Genomic DNA, 18,301 nt, shown 5'->3' with positions numbered 1-18,301 from the left:
AGTAGAGTGACTGGGGAGAATGCCTGTAACCATATTCTAGAGGTAGAGGTGCCTGGTGGTAGGAGGAGTACAGTCATCACTGTTTGGAGATGATGAGCCTATAGCATAAATGAGTGGTGACATCCCAGTTACCCTTGAGAGAGTTCACTGTAGTCATACAGTAGTCTTTTATTACGAAATCATGCTCAACCTCAAGATGCCTTAGCTGTTCCACATCCTACCTATGCTACCCATCCCTAATTAACCCGCTGCTTGGATCCCTTACTCAGCATCACTACTGGATCAATTACTTCCTTCCACCAAGTTCCATTTGGCACCAGTGTGTCAATAGTTAAGATATTTCCTTGTCCATCTGAGATGGGTCTTTCATCTAAACTTTTATTAGCTTCTCTGTTTATGTTCCCTTTGTCTTAGAAGTTATCTGCTTATCAAACTCCATCAATCTTTGTCCCACTCCCAAATATCATCAGATTGGAATAGAAGTGGTCACTGATTTAGGTCTGTTGTCTGTCTTCACAGCCTAAGTGGCCAGGCCACATAGAATCCAGGCGTGAAGATTGGCATTGGGTTTAAAGAGTCTATATCCGGAGCCTCAGATAAGAATGGCTTTAGATACCTCACAGTGTGGCCTACTTAAATAGCTCTGCTGCAAATGGGCCATCTCTTTGTTATCCTCCAGATTCCTGGACTGGTGAGAGAGTCCTCAGCTTCACTGGAGAGCAAGCTCTGGTACAGATATTTACATTATTTTTGCAGCCCCTTGGCTAGTCAGACTGTATGACTAAAGTTGAAGTTTGGTTTAGAGCCTATGAACAATGCTGTTGGTGATTCTGTGTTATTTAGTTTTCGTTTCTTTGACCCATTTGGGTCAACTGATCAGGTGTAGCCTCGTCTAGAGATGCTGAGAAACTGTGATGTGTTAAGTTCATCTCTGTCCACCCTGCTTCCATGACATAACTCTCTGAACCTCTGAGAACTCCTAAAATATCTTCTCTACCGTGCAATAACCAACCCTGCCTCTCTTGAGGGAGCAGAAGCTGAGAGGTACAAATCCTCACCCACCAGCTTCATCTCTGTGAGCCCTGGAGTCTCCCACCTGGACTGCATCCTGGGTCAGTTCCTTTTACTTCCTGTGGACATCAGAGATGCATCTCATAGGAATAGCTTTAGACGGGCTGTCTGAAGAGATGCTGGTGGTAAGAACATGAAGTTGAGGATCAGATGGAATTATATGGACCACATACTACTATGTACTGATGTAAAGATGCCTCCCACTTCCTACCATTTTTAATTCTGACACTGCTCCTTGGAGGGATGCATCCTTGTATTATCTCCCTCAGTAAATCTTGGAGACAACCTTATGAATCAAGCGCTCTTTACAGTGCCTGTAACACTCTGAATGGTTACTTCTCAAATGAAACATTGGTGAGAGCCGTCTGAGACTATTTAATTAATTTGTGTCTGACATCAGAGTACGAATCTCAGCCAACAGGTCCGTAGGTGTTGTGGAAGTGAGCAGAGATCATTTTGGACAGGGATCCTTTGACTTTCGTCAGACATACCCCATGGATATTTACTGCCTCTAAGGAACCAGTACTCTGCTATCAACTATAAAATATTTCCAATCATATTTTGAATAGATGGGAGAATAAATACTGTGGGTTTTTTTTCTTTCTGAAACAATATCCTCCCCAAGCTACTGCCTGAGGGATTTTCAAGTGTTTTCCCCATTGTCCATCCTTTTCTCGTGCTCCTGCAGGGCATCAGAGGCTTCCTCAAACATGGGACACCAGAGCTCATCTTCCCGTGCTGATACAGGGCTGGAGAGGCAACATCTCGCCATCCATCAATTCTGACGACATTCAAACCTTTTCAATATGTGGGCTCCCTGATAACTTCCATTGTATGGAAAACAAAATGGAGGGAAATGATTATTGGCACAAAAGGGGGAGGCTGTAAATCTTCAAATCAGATACAGGGCAGATTGGAACAATATGGCTTCTTCAAGGTTGCCATGATAATGTCCCTAATAACTCTCCCTGGGCAAAAAGGCAGTCTGCTTTCAATCAATCCCCTTCCCCCTGCCAACCCTCCCCCCTTTTTTTCTGAGCAAAAATACCAATTACGTTGAAGGAAGATTTTTTTTCTTCCTTTTTTGATAAGGACTGTTCTCCACCCCAGAAATCATGCTGTAGCTAAAAGATATATATTTTCAATTGTCTACCGTGATATTGGACAGCAGCACCAAATGAAAAAAAAAGTCGATCTTTTTACCCCATCCTCTCTCCTGCCAGCATTTGTCTACTTCTTCAGAGAAGTGAAAGCTAATTAAAGGCTTAAGGGATAATATTGATTGCATTGGAATATATTTTATATGTACCCGCCACACTTTCAAATCATAGAACCCTGACTCTTTCTAAGGCTGAATAAATCAGCTGGCTGAACCTTTGATTCGAGGGTGATGTGTTGTGGGTGGGAGAGCACTCATCCCCCCCTTCCACTTCGCACCTGTCTCTCTTAGGATGAGTGATTTCAGAGCAGCAATGGTGGGGGGGGGCTGTCAGATGTTCACTCCATTCTTTGTGTACAGAACAGGAAGGCTGAATGTTCGGCTGTCTCAAGCCACCATTCATTTGAATCTGGCTGTGAATCATAACAAGGGATATGCCAGTGTAGAACTCTGAAATTTGCAATGTCTGATGCAGAGGCTGACTGGGTGGGACTTACTTCTCAGCTTGTGTGGACTGGAATGAGTAGCTTCTCTGAGATGTCCTCTCCTTGGCATCAAAACAGGCTACTGGGGTTCTTTTTGCATTTTATTTATTTATTTTATATACAGTGTTCTGTCTGCATGTACACCTGCAGGCCAGAAGAAGGTGCCAGATATCATTACAGATGGTTGTGAGCCACCATGTGGCTACTGGGAATTGAACTCAGGACATCTGGAAGAGCAGCCAGTGCTCCAACTGCTGAGCCATCTCTGCAGCCCCTGTTTCTGGGGTTCTTGCTTACCTGGCTTGCTCTTTCATCCAAGAATAACTTCAACTATAGAGATACCTACTAGTTAGATTTTTGTTGGTGCTTTCTTTATCCTAGTGTCTTCGTGCAGGATGTTAGAGTGCACAGAACACACCAGGTAACATCCCTGTCATTTGTGTGCAGTTCAGGTCAGGAGGGAATTCCTCTTCCTTGGTAACTTTCTGGACATGCTTGCCATTTCAGAATCATAAATCTCATTCAGAATACGCATACTTACTTATGCTTTGTCCATAAATATGCCTATATCACAAGAAACATTTTAAAATAAGAAAAGAAATGTAAAATTCCAAACAGTCTGCTAATTTCGTGAATTCAGATACACAATGTGTTTTACAGCCTTATAGTCAGAAGGGGTCAGTGGTACAGGGCTTTGGGCATAAAATTTGGGTGAGTAGCTCAGTGACCGCCACAACCTAGTAGATGCTGTTGACAGGGCCATATGATCATGTTACAATGTCTTTTTTGATGTACCTCCCCTGTCACTTTTCTTTTGCCTTCATGACCATGGCTTGCCTGATCAGGCTAAGTGCCCCACCGTAACAATAACAGTCCATAATGGAAACATTCTTAACTGCATCATGCATATTATTGATTTACTCCTTGTTCTGCACCATTATCATTTCCCCAGTGAGTTTACTGCATTATTCTCACATACTTAGTCGAGCACCAAATTGCCACAAAAGGGCAGACTCTTGTAATGACGTCTAATGGGACATTGCATAAACCATCATCACTGCCTCCTATTATAAGTTGCCTCTAGCCAATGAGCTTTCTGGCATATTACAATGTGAACAGAGCAATTATAAAGGGTAAAGGACTCGGGCATTCTGAAGTTTTCTGGGGAAATTGCTTTATTGCATGTTCGCCACCTGGCCCAGTCTTAAACCGCATTAGAGATCCACCCTCTGCTGTTGTCGGCCTGAAGGGTAGAGTGGTGTGAGTTGAGTTGCTTACTGCAGTGTGTTTGCTAGAAGCTGGTGCTTGTAGCTTCACAGCCGAGCCACTTTTGGTCTTGGGGCCAATTCTCAGGTCATGGTCTTGTGACTGAGCCCTGTGAAGCCCGTGTAAGTGAGCCCAGGATAGTCTGACATTAAGGTTGCCTCGCTTTAAGAAGGAAAGTTGTTGGAGAGGCCGCAGGTCTTAATGTCCTGGAAAAGGGGTCTCATTTCCTGGGAATGAGCTGCTGCTTCTAGAAACAGAGGTCAGAACTGCCCTAGAACAAAGCCAGCATTTCCACATTCATGTCTCCCTGGCTTCTGCCCAGTGCAGGGGTCTCCAGGTGAATTAGTTTGGCTCTGGGGAAGTCTTCAGCACCCTGAGGTGGCCGCCATCTGGAGACGTAGCCACAGCAGGCAGCTTGATCGCCCATTCCATGGGCGTCTCATTTCCATTTAGCCCTGAGTAATGCTCACTTACTGTAAAGTGTTACATGCCTCCATTGTTGGAGAAGTTATGGTAGAAAAATGCAAAATTTCCTTTTTACTGCTTATGGCCAGCCGAGCCTATAACGTGTCAAGTCACACATTAGCCACCCTGATAAAAGTCCGCTTTCTTACACACAAAATCATCGTTTCAGCAAGATTTGTTATCTCATTACCTGATAAGCTGTTTGTCATAAACCAAGACTGCTGCGGTAAATCTCCCAGGAGGACGCTTTGTGGGCAGAAAGGGAGAGATAGGAATCTGCAAGGGACTTGATAATGTAGCATTTAAGCAGAAGCAGAATGTCACTTATTGTTAAATGCATAAAACCACTTGGCCTAGTCGCTGGGCTTTTAATAGGATTTTGTGCAGGCCCAGGTGAGCAGCCATATGCTTTTTCTGTCCAGGAGCCTCTGAGCAACTGCTAGCACCATCGCTTTGCCTCACGACCCTCTGGTACGGGCACTGGGTTTACAGGGGCTGAGGGTGGATATATCCTCTTGCAGCTGCCTCACCCTGCCTGCCTCGTCAGGGATCAGGAACTAACTGATCTCTCCTATGCAGGCACATTGTAGTCTGTGGCCACATCACTCTGGAGAGTGTCTCTAACTTCCTGAAGGACTTTCTGCACAAGGACCGGGATGATGTCAACGTGGAGATTGTCTTTCTTCACAAGTAAGAACCCCCTGCTGTCACTAGAGCCTCTGCCCAGCCACGTGCTTCTCTCTGAGGACCCACAGGTGTGGTAGAGATGGAGGTGGTTGAGAATTGAGATGAGGTTGAATAAGCCATGACCCCTGCTGGCTCCTTAGGTAAGAATGTGGACTTTGATTTAGAACCCTTGGAGGGGAAGCAACACCCTAGGCCAGGGTTGAAAGCTGACTCCAGTGAGGTAATCTGGGGCCATATCTGAGTTTCTTTCTGAAAGACTGAACAGGGAAGTTCACTAGGATCCAAGTCACCATTCTCGTCCCTTCATCAACGTGGCCCTGTGCAGTCAGGGGCATCTGCAGTGCGGGAGTGGGCTAACTGATATGATTGTGTGGATACTTTACCGCTGCAGCAGAGGGACCAAGCAAGACAAGACAAGAAGCAGGGTGACAGAGCTACTTTTCAGTGGGACAAAACGCCTGCAAAATAACTCAAAGAAATCAAGGTTTCCACAGGAAGCGTGGCAGTGAGAGTGTGAGGCCACATTTCATCCGCATGCAGATGAGCGATGAATGCGGGTGCTGGTCTGTTTTCTCCTTTTGTGTTTAGTATGGACCCCAGCCTAAAAGATGGTGCTGCATGTTCAAAATGAATCTTTCCACCTCACTTAACCCAATCTAGATGATCCTCCACATAAACGTTCTGAGGTTGGTCTCCTAGGTGACTCCACATCGCGTCCAGTTGATAGCTATTAACTATATCACACTGTGTATTAGGCATATTAACACTGTTGTTTCACCTGATACCAGAGGCTGTGCAAATGGATTTTCATTTAATCCATAGATATAGTGCCAAGTACATCTTTAATCTGAATCCTTACTTAACCAGTGACTGGCTGAGCATGTTACTTCCCCGTGCCTCAGCTTCCATGTCTATGGACAAGCGAAGAGATACTCTTGTCTCCTTGGACTGTTGTAAGAATAAATTAATCAATCCATGTGAAGTGTGGAGAGAGCAGTTAGGCGTGCAGGAAGTATTCAATAAACGTCAGCTATTATTGGGAAAGGAAACCTGATTGGGTTATACAGTTGACTTAAGGATATACATATCCTATATAGAGAAAGACTCTTGGTAAGTCACTCAATTCTGGAGGCTGAAAAGTCTCATGCTCTACCTTCTCCAAATTAAAAACCCTACTAGTGTTATGACTCAGTTTACAGCTCGAAGGCCTGAAACAAAGGGAGTCAATGATGTGAAACCCTGGTCCACAGAGAAGAGTGGAAGAGATAAGATGTCATAGTGCATATAGACATGCAGGGAGCAAGGGGCAGCTATGGTCTTCCTCTGCCCTTTCCTTTTAGGTCTTTGCTTGGTTGACTGGTATCCACTCATGTGGAGGAAGGTCCACTTTCCTAAATTCACAGATTCAAAGGTGAATCTTGTAGGAAAGAACCCTCATAAACATACCTGGAAATCACCTTAATCTGGGCCTTCCAAGTAGCTGTGGTGTTTCTAGTGGTAACAAAGAGGAAGACACTTTGCCATATAACAAAGAGGAAGACACTTTGCCATATATCAAAGAGGAAGACACTTTGCCATATATCAAAGAGGAAGACACTTTGCCATATATCAAAGAGGAAGACACTTTGCTATATAACAAAGAGGAAGACACTTTGCCATATAACAAAGAGGAAGACACTTTGCTATATAACAAAGAGGAAGACACTTTGCCATATAGGCTCCAGCTTTTGTAAGATCAGAGAACTCTGGGTTTGATTTTCAGTGGTGTTTACTTCTCTTAAATATGAGTCTTTTAGGGCCTTTGTTTAGGTCTTTATGTAGAAATTAAAAGCAAGGGAGCCACAGAGTCTGGGATCTCTACTACGTTGTTTTAACGGTTGTTTCTTTTCTGTCCATGCAGCATCTCCCCTAACCTTGAGCTCGAGGCTCTGTTCAAGCGGCATTTTACTCAGGTGGAATTTTATCAGGGTTCTGTCCTCAATCCCCACGATCTTGCCAGAGTCAAGGTAAGGATAAACAAATGTCCTTACTCTCTCATGAGGATTGGGGCCATGATTCTCAGGGTAGTCAAGAGCCATCTTCTAAAGCATTAACAAGGTAACTCAGATGTTACTAACCCAAGTACTCTCTTTCGTTGGTCCCAGGACCTCGCTCTGTTGCTCACGCTAGACCATCTCTAAGTATTCCACACTTAGGTTTGTTTTAATACAGAACTTACTTTCCTCTTTTCTTCTAAATCAGCCACTCCCAAAGTAGGACTCCAGTGTGAAGTTGGGGCTATCTCATCCCCATGGTTCAGTGGGTAAAGGCACTCATTGCAAAGCCTGTTGATCTGAGTTTAAACTCCAGGACCTACTTGGTGGAAGGAGAGACCCAGTTCCCACAAATCGTCCTTTCGTTTTAATGTGCAAACACATGCACACGCGCACACAAACACACATGCACGTACAATTGTAAGAGGAATACTCATTTCCACAAAACTAGAAAAAGAAACAATGAAGCTACAATTACTGAAACACAATGTAGGGGTAAGATCTCAAACAGCAAGAAGAATAACAAATTGCCAGCAATAATGCATGCCTTTCAGTAATAACTTAAAATACGGAACATGGGCCCTACTTCCTCAGTCAACGACACAAATGATGCGAACAGGTTAAGAAAGAAGCCATCTTTCTGTTGTGTACATGAGACTCGTCTGACCCTCAAAGATGACAACCTCTTTAAAGAGAAAAGCTAGAAAAGCCGTCCTGAGCAGATGGGTGCAGAAAGCAAGCAGGCACCATTATCCCACTAGCCTACAAAGTAGACTTGAAACTAAAATTAGCCAGAAGAGACAAAGAGGGGTCCTTCATGCTAATCAAGAGAACAATTAACCAAGAAACTCTTACAATACTAAATATGTATATCCCAAACTCTGGTCCACCCAATTTCATAAAGCATTCTCCTGGACTCAAAGACACAGACTAACTTCAACTCTTTAACAGTGGGTGATTTCTATATTCCACTTTCTCTAATAATAAATAAATATAAAAACTAATGTTGAATGGCTAAAAAGCCATGCCCAATGTAGCATCAAAGATGATTAATTTCCACCTAATTGAACTCAGCATAGCTTTCATATCCATTAATTATATCTGAGAGAAATGTGAGAAAAGAAACTTACACAAAGCTATAAAACATTTGTGCTTCCCTTTTCCAAAAAATAGACTCCGCACCATTTGGTAATAAGTTAACCGTATTCTTCATGGACCCTTTTGAACTGGCGTCTTCTCATAAAGTACAAACAAGACTTTAGAAAAGGAAGGGACACAGTAAACTGACATTTGCTATTTAATTCATTTAACACAGTTTTAGTAAGTGTGTTCCACATTTGTGTGCCAGTGGCAGTACATTCATATTGTGTGTACCTGCAGAAGCCTAAATGCTAACTGTGGTCACCAAGCAGTTCTGTAATTACTGTACTGGCAAACATAGAAAATCCAGAAGGATTTGTATGAATTCTTCCTATTATTAAAGAAATCGAGAGAGAGTGCGTGACATACCAGGGACAGAACTACAGCCCTCCTGCTGAAGAGTTCCATGCTGGAACAGTCCAGTAAGTACAACATTCTGAGCAGGAGAATTGCAGACCCAGGTCAGCATGTGAATTCTCATGCGTATGTAGGCTAGTTCCTTTTAATATTATCCAGACATGACCTAAGTCATAAGGACAGAGAAAATGGCTTTTGTTCATAGGCCTAATTTAAATGCAAGCAATTATTAGCACATCAAACTCACGGTCTGTCTAAGGAACAATCCTCCTTTTGGCTCACATTAAGATAAGTCAGTAGTTGCCTTTTGGGTCCATCTGCAAAGTATCATTTCATTTATATAAATTATTTTGTCTTTTGAATACCTGAGTAGTAATGAACAGTAAACAGCACAGAACCGTGGTCTATTTAAGGCTCCAGTTTCTTCTTGGGACACACGTAATGAAAATGTACATAAGGTTTGATAAAGATTTTTTTTTAAAAAGATTTACTTATTTTAAATTTATATGTATGAGTGTTTTCCCTGCATGTATGCATGTGTATTTCACGTGGGTGCTAGGAATGGAACATCTGTCTTCTGCAAGAGCAACCATACCTGAGCAATTCTTAAATACCTGAGTCGTCTCTCCAGCCCCTGGATGGTCCAGTCTACTTTGCTGAATCTACAACTGTTTTTGTCCACGTCCTAACCTGAGGGAAGGGGTTTAACCCACCAACTTCTATTTCCCGATCCATTAAGATGATGGCACACAGTTTAAACAGGCAGTGAGAATGAGATTGAACAGCTTAATTAAGTGAACGTAAGGACTTTGGCAAATACACCTGGAAGCAGCGAGGGCAACTGAAGTGCAGAATTGCTCAGGTTCACGCTGGAAGGTTTCTTCTCTATCAGGGACCTAACCTGCAACCTACACTTTTGACTATAATTTTTTTTTCACGATTTTTCTCCTTTCCTTGCAAAATACCAGATTCTCTAAATGCTATCAACACAGAGAGACTGCAGTTGTGTATATCTCTTTATATGTTTGTGTTTGTTACGATTTTTTCTTTCGGTCTCTCAGATAGAGTCAGCAGATGCTTGCCTGATCCTTGCCAATAAGTACTGCGCTGACCCGGATGCAGAAGATGCTTCCAACATCATGAGGTAACTCCTGGAATCAGGTGCTGGGGAAGGGCCTGGACTGGTCTCCCATGAGCGTACATGCACCCTTTCTTGGGAGTTGCAGAGGGCTGTCTTTGTGGACCATACTTCCTTCATCACCGGCCAACAATGGCTCCTGTGTGGAGTTGGCAGAGCTGAAGAGCAGTGTCCACTGCTCAGAACTGCTCGTGGAGTTCAGATTCCTAGAGAAAGAACTAGAGAATGAATAATAGGTTCAAGTCTGAATAAAAGTGCCATGAGTACAGGGCTTGGGAGGTGGCTCAGTTGGTGAAGTGCCTGCCTCCTGTGCAGTGTAATGACGTGAGTTTGAGCCCCAGAACTAATTTTAGAAACTGAGGCATAGTAGCACATTGTATCCTTAGGAGTCAGAGGCAACAGGTCCCTGGGATTCACCGGCCAAGCTGCCTAAACCTAACTCGGTGAGTTCCAGGTCACTGAGAGACCTGTTTTAAAAAGGCAAGGTGGTCCACATATAAAAATACTCAATATTGACTTCTGCCTTCAAATGGGCTTACACCTACACTTACACACAGAGATTCATACACATAAAATCTTAAATTTCCATTTTTTTTAAATTATGTTATCTGAAAGGAATTGGACCCAAGATGTCTTTACTGGGAAGGGTCTTAAAATACCTACAGGAGATATTTTCCAACATGTTTCAACATCTTTGCATTGGAAACAGCAAGCAGGTGGTCTTGCTGGAATCTGGTGGGTAGAGGCCAGGAATGCTGCCAAGCTTCCCACAAAGCACAGCACACTCCCATCTAGAAAACTCTCTGATCCAAAATGCCAGTGGTTGAGGCTAAGAAACCCCTAGTTAGTACTTCCCCAGCCTGTCTGCATCAGGTTAATACTGCTCTGAAAGTGATGAGTTGACTAACTTGTCTCAGTTTCCTCAGATGAGTGCTTTTAATATTGGCGTGGATCTCTGAGATACTGAATCATATAGATTATGTCTTCATTCTATATGGATTGAAGTCCCCACTCCTCATGTTTGTTTTGTTTGTTGTTTTAAATAGATCATGGTCTGGAGAGAAAACAAATCTAGAACACTAATAGTTAATGCCTTATCTGCCCATGGGCTAGGCCTCTCAAAGGCTAATTTAACCCCACTCTAAGACCTTAATTTACTCTCATTTCAGAAAAAGAAAAGGTTTCTTTAGCTATTGTCCTTCCCCAAAACTTATCATAATATCCCGTCTGTAGAAAAATGACCAAAAAAACGGAACGTTTTGCTTTTCTTAGCTATAATCCTTTTAGATTTTGTCTTTTCTCTGGTATAAATTGCAGAATAGTCACTTGAGGTAGGGGAAGATAATAAAGAGAACCTTCTAGAGAGAGCCTGGACTAAGGAAAATGCTTCATTCCCGCTGTAGTCCCAACAACTCTCACCTAACAGTGAACAGGCATCATTTGGACCAGACATATAGCCCAAATGTTAATTGCAGTTTGCTTCCCTGGGACTCAAGGATTTACCCCAAGGTGAGAGTGGGGAAGTTGCCTTTGGGTCTTTACAGTGCTGGTGAATATTTTCTTTTCGTTTGAATTAGTGTTCTCCAGTTACATGTACACACAGAATTCCTCTGGTGCATTTAGGTTGATCCAGTCTTCCTGTCAGTATCTGGACCTTATGTCTGGAAGAAACCATCTGGCGTGATCGTCTTTCTTTCCAGTCTTTTTCCTTTGGCAGTATGCTCCGTTTGGTGTTTTAAGGAAATTTGTGCACACATTCTGGTAAGACTCGGTTTGCCAGGCTACTAAGAAGATGCAGTGGGGACTAGCATCACACCTGAGCCCGTCTCCTTATAGGCCTTACTGCAAAGTGACCACACAGGTCAGCTTCAGTTTAGAATGTGTCCCTTGTCATTTTCTGAACTAAGCAGCATTTCTACCCTTTGACAGATTTTTTTTCCTACCATTTTAAGTGACAAAATATAGCTCTTCTAGGGACAAGGTTCCATCCTTTTCCTTATTACAAACAAAGAAACGAGGAACACGAAGCTTATGTTTTTGACCTCACAGAGAAGTTTCTGGCATATTTACTTTTATTTTTCCTCAGTGGTGAAAAATAGAAACTTGTGGTAATTTTGAAATGGGCATTTTTCATAATTGAGATATTTTATTTGAATTTTGAGGATAAAAGGTTAATGTGAGCACACATAGGTGTCAGGGAGAATGGAGGGATGTCAAAGTTAGAACTCACTGGCACAGAGGGCTTATGGAATGTAAGGAAGCCATTCACTAAGGAGGATCGGGAAAAAGATCCAAAAGGGAGTGGGAAAGTCGGGGTTAAATGTGGCTTCAGCTTTTCTTCTATTTGTAAATTCCTCCTTAGATTAATGAGACCAATCTGCTGTTTTTGAAATTAAAATGTCAAAGAGTCATTTGAAATGAACTAATACAGAAAGCTGGCTGGAGCTGGAGATGGCTCTCAGAGGCGGACAGAGGCTGACAAATGCCCTGGGTTATAAGCAGAGGCCAACATAACACTCTCTCGGAACTGAGCGGAAGTCCTTCCGGTGCAAATCTCTGGGTGAATGTGCGCAGAGCGGCCTTCTAAGGCTCCGTCTCTCCACTTCTCTGGTTGCAGTTTCTTCCGATGAAGCTGCTGTCTGATTGCCTTCTCTCCAGTTTTGCAAAAAACGTGCACAGGGAAGCGCTGAGCTGGGTGGGAAGTTTGTGGGGGCGGCTGTGATAATTGAGCTTGCATTCCTGAGGAGGCTTAGGAGGTGGCCCTTTCTCCGGAATTCCGTTCTTTAGCCTTCCTTGTCACAGAAGGAAATGTACAATGTCACCCCTGACAGGGTTGGGAATGACAAAAACCATAACTTACACGTGGAGAAGGGCTTTAATGATTTCAAAGCATTTTAACATCTGGTCTCCCATTTGCTCCTCATACCAAGCCTGTGAAGTAAACAGAGCAGGTGAGGTTGCCCCCAGTGTCCAGATGAGAAGACAGGAACAGAGAGCCTGGGGATTTCCTCAGGGTCACCCAGTTCATTAGCACAATGGCTGTGCTGGAAGCCAGCTGTTTCCATTCAAGGGCTCCCTACTTCTTCCCTTTGCAGTGTGATTGACAGGAGAGGGGATAGGGAAGATTGGTGGGTAGGGTCATCCAGACTCAGTAAAGGATGGAGGGCAATAAACCGTATGTTTAGGGTGCTGGTGTTTAACTTGAACCAGTGGTCAAGTCATCATTATGTTGTGTAAGGCAGAGTCCTCGATTATATCCCAAGAGTTCTGCTTAAATATCACATTTATGCGAATGTCTAAAGGGAATGTGAAAATCAGAGCCACTTGCCAGGTGGCCTGTTTGAGTTGTCGTCATTGTCTTAGGTTGTTAACTGGACACGGAGCAGAGGTTTTTACGTGCGGTGTGGAGGACTGCAGACCTCCAGAACTTGTCTGTAAGCATCAGAAGCTCCCATCTCCAGTCCATTCAGGTTCATAGTCTGTCTCCTAGATGTCACAGGGGTCCTTCGTGTTTGTTTTCAAGGCAGACTCTCATGTAGCCCAGGCTAGCTTTGAACTTGCTCTGTAGGCAAGTCTGGTCTTAGAGTCCTGGTTGCCAGCCTCCATCTATCAAGTGTACCTCACTACCCCGCCTACTCTGATGTTTGCAATGTCTCGTATATACACCAGCGGGTGCCTTGACATTTCTTTGTCATGGTCCTAAGGGGTAATGTGAGGAGAACACATTCTTTCTTTGGACACAGCCCCCTGGATGGCCCTGGTTGCTTGCTTGACTGAGGTTACCTAAGGAGACGAATCCTCCATCCTACTCTGTGGGTTCCACAGAGCCTGCTTCAGTTCAGTTTTCTCTTTTGCAGAGTGATCTCCATAAAGAACTACCACCCGAAAATCAGGATCATAACTCAGATGCTGCAGTATCATAACAAGGTACGTGGTAAACCTACCAGGCCTGAAGCCATCCTCAGACCTCGGGTCCTAGCACCTTCTCTCTCTCCATAGACACACACATATATTCATGTAAGGACACAGGTTCGCATGCCCCGAGGTCTGGCAAAGATAAGCATTAGTTAAAATGTCCCTTCTTTCTAGGACATTCCTTCAGGGTCATCAACTTACTTTTTGAGGTGGGCCAATGGGAGGAGGAGCCTTTGTCGCCTCTTATAGTAATTCATTCATTCAGGAAGAAGCTATTGAACGTGTTGGTCCAGAAATATTGATATGTTCTTAGATCCTGTCCATACCTAAGTCCCAACAACTTGCATGGCTATGTCCTGTAGTCATTCAGTCAATATCTATTGAATAACTACTCTGTAATTAACCCTCTTCCTGCTACTTTGGGGGTAGAATAGCTGTGAAGATAAAATCTGATTTTGTGTCCTTAGAGACTGATCAAGAAAGGTGTAGAGAGTGTGCCAGATAACTGGTAGGATTTCTCTCTGTGTGGCCAAGTGCACTTGAAAGAACATAATGCAGACCAAGTAAGGAAAGCAGAACACGGCATTATCCCCAAATTCGGAATGGGAATCTCCCCAGTTACACTTGAGAAAGCAGTGGTTTATCCAAAGTTTATACTTAGAGCAATGTTCCCAGTGTGTCAGCTTCCAATGGGGCCTGGTTAAAAAGAACTCAAACATTAGAGTTAGTGTTTCTGTTGTCATTGCCTCTCATTGAAACAGAGCTAAAGGTCCAATCAAAGGCAGCACTCCTTCACTTGGCTTGTGGTGGAGCTCTAGACAGCTTTGGAGGAGGGAAGGTAGCATCTTGTTCTACTTGATATGGTACCAGTTGTCTTCTTAATGGAGCTTAGAGACTGGAGGCTTCTCAGCACCTGGGGCCAGGTGTCCTGGCTGAATAGAAATAACTCCCTGCAGGGTTATGTGTGACAGCATGCCCTGTCTTATAGGCCATATTCTCTACAAAACAAGTCATCAGGTGTCCCAGAGAAAACCCCATTCTGCCAAATGCCACCAGCACCGTGCTATTATTTCTTAATTGCTGGCAAGTTTTGGCCCATTTAGCTGTGTGGAGACCCATCAGAGGCTATTGCTGAGTGGGTCCTGCTGTCAGCGACTGGCCCACTGCTTGGAATTGCTGCCCAATGCCGACCATTGTCCAGCCCTCGGCAGGTGGCTCTATTGGAAATTCTGTTACTCTCCAGCCAGTGGGTTTGGTGGTGTGCACCGAAGGTGACACCGCTCTTTGTCTCTGAATACCCAAGACTGTGATAAGGGGTCTGTTGGTGACTTACAGGCAGCAACTGGTGAAGTTCTTGACAGCAGCCTCTGTAGGTGGAGGTGAATTTTATTAGCACGGCTGTGACTGGTGACAGCTCCTGCTGCAAGGAACACTCCTTCTTTCATTTGTGATTTGAAATTTCATTTAGTGTGGGAGTGCTTTAAGCGATTGTTTAGATTTTTGGCTGAATTTAGACTGAATAGGAAAATTAATGTTGTATGTTTAGAAAAAGATGTCAGTTCCTTTTCTTCTCTTTCCAACGGGTGCTGATGTAGCATCTTCAAGAAATTAAAGAGGATTTCAGCTGTGTAGTTCTTGTCAAACTCAAAGCAACTTGATTGGCCTCAGAACCAGATGGTACCTGGTCAGTATTCACATGAGTACAGCCACCCGAATATCTTGGACAGACTCTCCAATACAGTCAGTCAAACACTGTGATGAAGACATCAACAGGCCAGGACTATTTGCTTAAAACCCATCTTGTTTAGAACTATCCCACTCACTCTCCTTGGGTTTCTGGGTCAGGCAAAATCATTTCAGAACACTGTTAGAGCAGTAAGGATGCAGTGATAGAATAACTTTGACAAAGTACATTTTCTTCTGTTACTTCCCATCTCCCTGTTAGAGTGGGCATCCTCTTGTCTTTAGGTCATTCTTAGTAGATTTGTAGTAGACAGTTTTTCATACTACTTTGTGATTTTGCAGTTGCCCATGGTGTCTGACCCTTTTCACACACTCTTCTTTTCTTCCAACATTGTCTTCTTCCCGTGACTTTTTCTCTGTGCTCATCTGAGATGCATATAGAACTCCCCCCCACTTATACAGGCACTTAGGAAAGACCTGATGCTTGTGTGAAAACCATGCCACTGAGGACATATTCTGGAGGAGGTAGTGGCTCCCACAATTGGACAGCGGGCTTGAAATAAAAACAATGTCAAACCCCCATGATGTAACGAGGGTGATATTCTGGAGCCTAGAGGGATGCAGGGAAACTGCTGGCCTTGAGTTTGTCATCATAATAATTACAGACATTTGTGTCCTGTTTTATGGGTTTAAAAGAGCTTTGACATCCATTATCTCATTTAGTCCTCATTGGGCCATCTGTGCATTTTAGCTTCCCAGTGTAACATCAGACTAGCAGGAGTCAAAACTCTGTCCTAGACAGATCACCTCTGGCGAGCACAAACCACGGTCCCTCAACAGCCAGCAAACTAGGACAGGATAGCCAACTGCCACCTTCTATTTAAACGGGACAGTAGCCCGTAGAACCACACTGTGGTTCTTAGGGGAAGGATGGTACTCTACAAAATGGGTCTCTTTACAGTGGCTACGTTTTACAGAGAGAACTTTTAAAAACTGGCCTTCTCTGAATGAAGATGAAAGAGTGTGTTGGCTGACAGTGTGTAAGTAAAGCTCTCCAAAGACAGGACGATGCATGACACACTGGACGGAAGTGTCATTCCCAATAACTCACCTGGTATTGGTAGTTTTATTTCCCGAGCTTCTTGTCTCTGTCTAGAAACCAAGTCTCCAGCACAGATGCCAGTTCTTTGAGCATCCCCATTGTCTCTGCTTGCCTGTGGGGCATAGTTGTGTTCATCATTGCCTTCATAACTTTCCTGTGTCTATGATAGGACACTCACGAAAGCACCTGCATGAACGAGGGTCTTATTTCTGCTCACAGCTCAAGGCTCAGTCCATCCTAGAGAGGAGGTCAAGCTTCCAGGAGTCTGAAGGAACTGATTATGTCAACATCCACCATCAGGAAGTATAGAGATGAATACATACAGTTACTCAGTTCCCTTTTTTCCACTTATGCAGTCCAGGATTCCAACCCGGGAATGGTGCCACCCACAGCGGGTGGGTCTTCCAACCTCAATGACAGAATGAAGGTAATCCCTCACAGGCATGCCATGAGGCCTGTCTCATAGATGAGTCTAGATTCTGTCAGTCATCACAGGCAGCTTCCTGTCATTCTATCAATGAAGCTTTGGGCCATGATGAGTTGGCCGTGCTTTCTTAGGCTTGTGTTAAGGCAACACATCATTCGGGGAAAGACTGGTGGAAAGCAATGGGTCAGTTCATAGCCATCAAATCAAAAAGGGCTGACTGGTGTCCTGCTAGCTTCTTGCTAGATAATGATCTCAATGACTCAAAGACCCTCTACTAATCGCTACCTCCCAGAACTTCCACTTCCTCCCAAGAGAGTCGCTCGCTGGGGATGAAGCTGTTAGCATGTGGTCCTTCAGTGGTCAGCGACTGAAGACACAGACCACAAATGCTGTGGGTTTCCCACTCGTAGATGCTTCACTTTCTGTTTTTCACAGCATCTCTCTACGGCTGAGTGTGTGGTAGGAGAAAGAAGCATAGCCAGAATTCATTCCTCCTGCCTTCCTCAGACGGCTTGTTTTATAGTCCTTCTCCAGGGAATGAAGGGTGTTACAGTAGCATCAATGGAGGGGGAGGCTGTGATTAATGTTGGACCTGCTTTCTTTCTTTGTCAAATTAGAAAAAAATTTGCCTCCAGATTCCTGTGTGGAAATGCTGCTGGGTTTTTTGTTTTGTTTTGTTTGTTCACCAGTCTCAACTTCCCTCAAATGGAAGAGGATAAAGTTTCCAAAAAGAAAGAATTTTAGTTTCTGGGTTAATATCCTCTTTTGCATACGGCCTTCCCTCTTGGCCATTGCCAGTTCAGCTTCACTTCCTGTCCCATGACTGGAGAAAATACAGTGGCCAAGAAAGGAGGCACTAGAAGCTGGGAACAAACATGGCTTTTACATAGAATATGAGAGACCCAAGGCTTGCATGCCGGAGCTTCATATTTTGAATGGCATAGAGATAGGGCAGACTTCCTGCAAAGTTTCAATTGTTTGAAGATGGTGTGGAGGTTATGTGGTGTCTCCATCGGGACTAGACCACCCGGATCTCTTGTCACACACAAGTTCATCACTTGGATGCCATTTATCATTCTTCTCATATGAGTATTTCTCCACTTGGGTGAAGATCTTTTGTAAAAATGAAAATTTTTACGGGAAAGTAAAATGAAAAAACTGATGTCATAAGCCAGGGAAGAATGGGGAGAGATACGGGAAAGAGGGTGGGACTTTCTGTTAGCATTGTGTGGGATGTGCAGAAGACCCCGTGGTTCTCCACTCCACACAAATCCCACTCTTCTGTGGCCCACACACAGGCCTGTTTTAACCACACTTGTTTAGGGAGCAAGCAATCATCAGTTCAGCAGTAACCACTGCAGGCTCGGGATTGG

General features: G+C 43.8%; 1 protein-coding gene across 16 annotated transcripts in view; it reads left to right on the top strand.

Annotated features, from left to right (window-relative positions):
• Positions 1-18,301, top strand: part of Kcnma1 (potassium calcium-activated channel subfamily M alpha 1) — a 720,864-nt gene that overhangs the window by 500,451 nt on the left and 202,112 nt on the right. For all 16 annotated transcript variants that reach the window (XM_085698388.2, XM_085698387.2, XM_085698389.2 and 13 more), the window contains exons 10-13: positions 5,026-5,136; positions 7,034-7,139; positions 9,725-9,807; positions 13,659-13,728. In XM_085698388.2, coding sequence (XP_085554514.2) covers positions 5,026-5,136; positions 7,034-7,139; positions 9,725-9,807; positions 13,659-13,728 — 370 coding nt within the window. The remainder of the gene's footprint in view (positions 1-5,025; positions 5,137-7,033; positions 7,140-9,724; positions 9,808-13,658; positions 13,729-18,301) is intronic.

This window comes from Myodes glareolus, chromosome 12, assembly GCF_982192425.1.
Source record: "Myodes glareolus chromosome 12, mMyoGla1.1, whole genome shotgun sequence".
Taxonomy (NCBI): Eukaryota; Metazoa; Chordata; class Mammalia; order Rodentia; family Cricetidae; genus Myodes; species Myodes glareolus.
The sequence above is the reverse complement of the archived record's forward strand: the minus strand, read 5'-3'. Positions and strand labels throughout refer to the sequence as shown.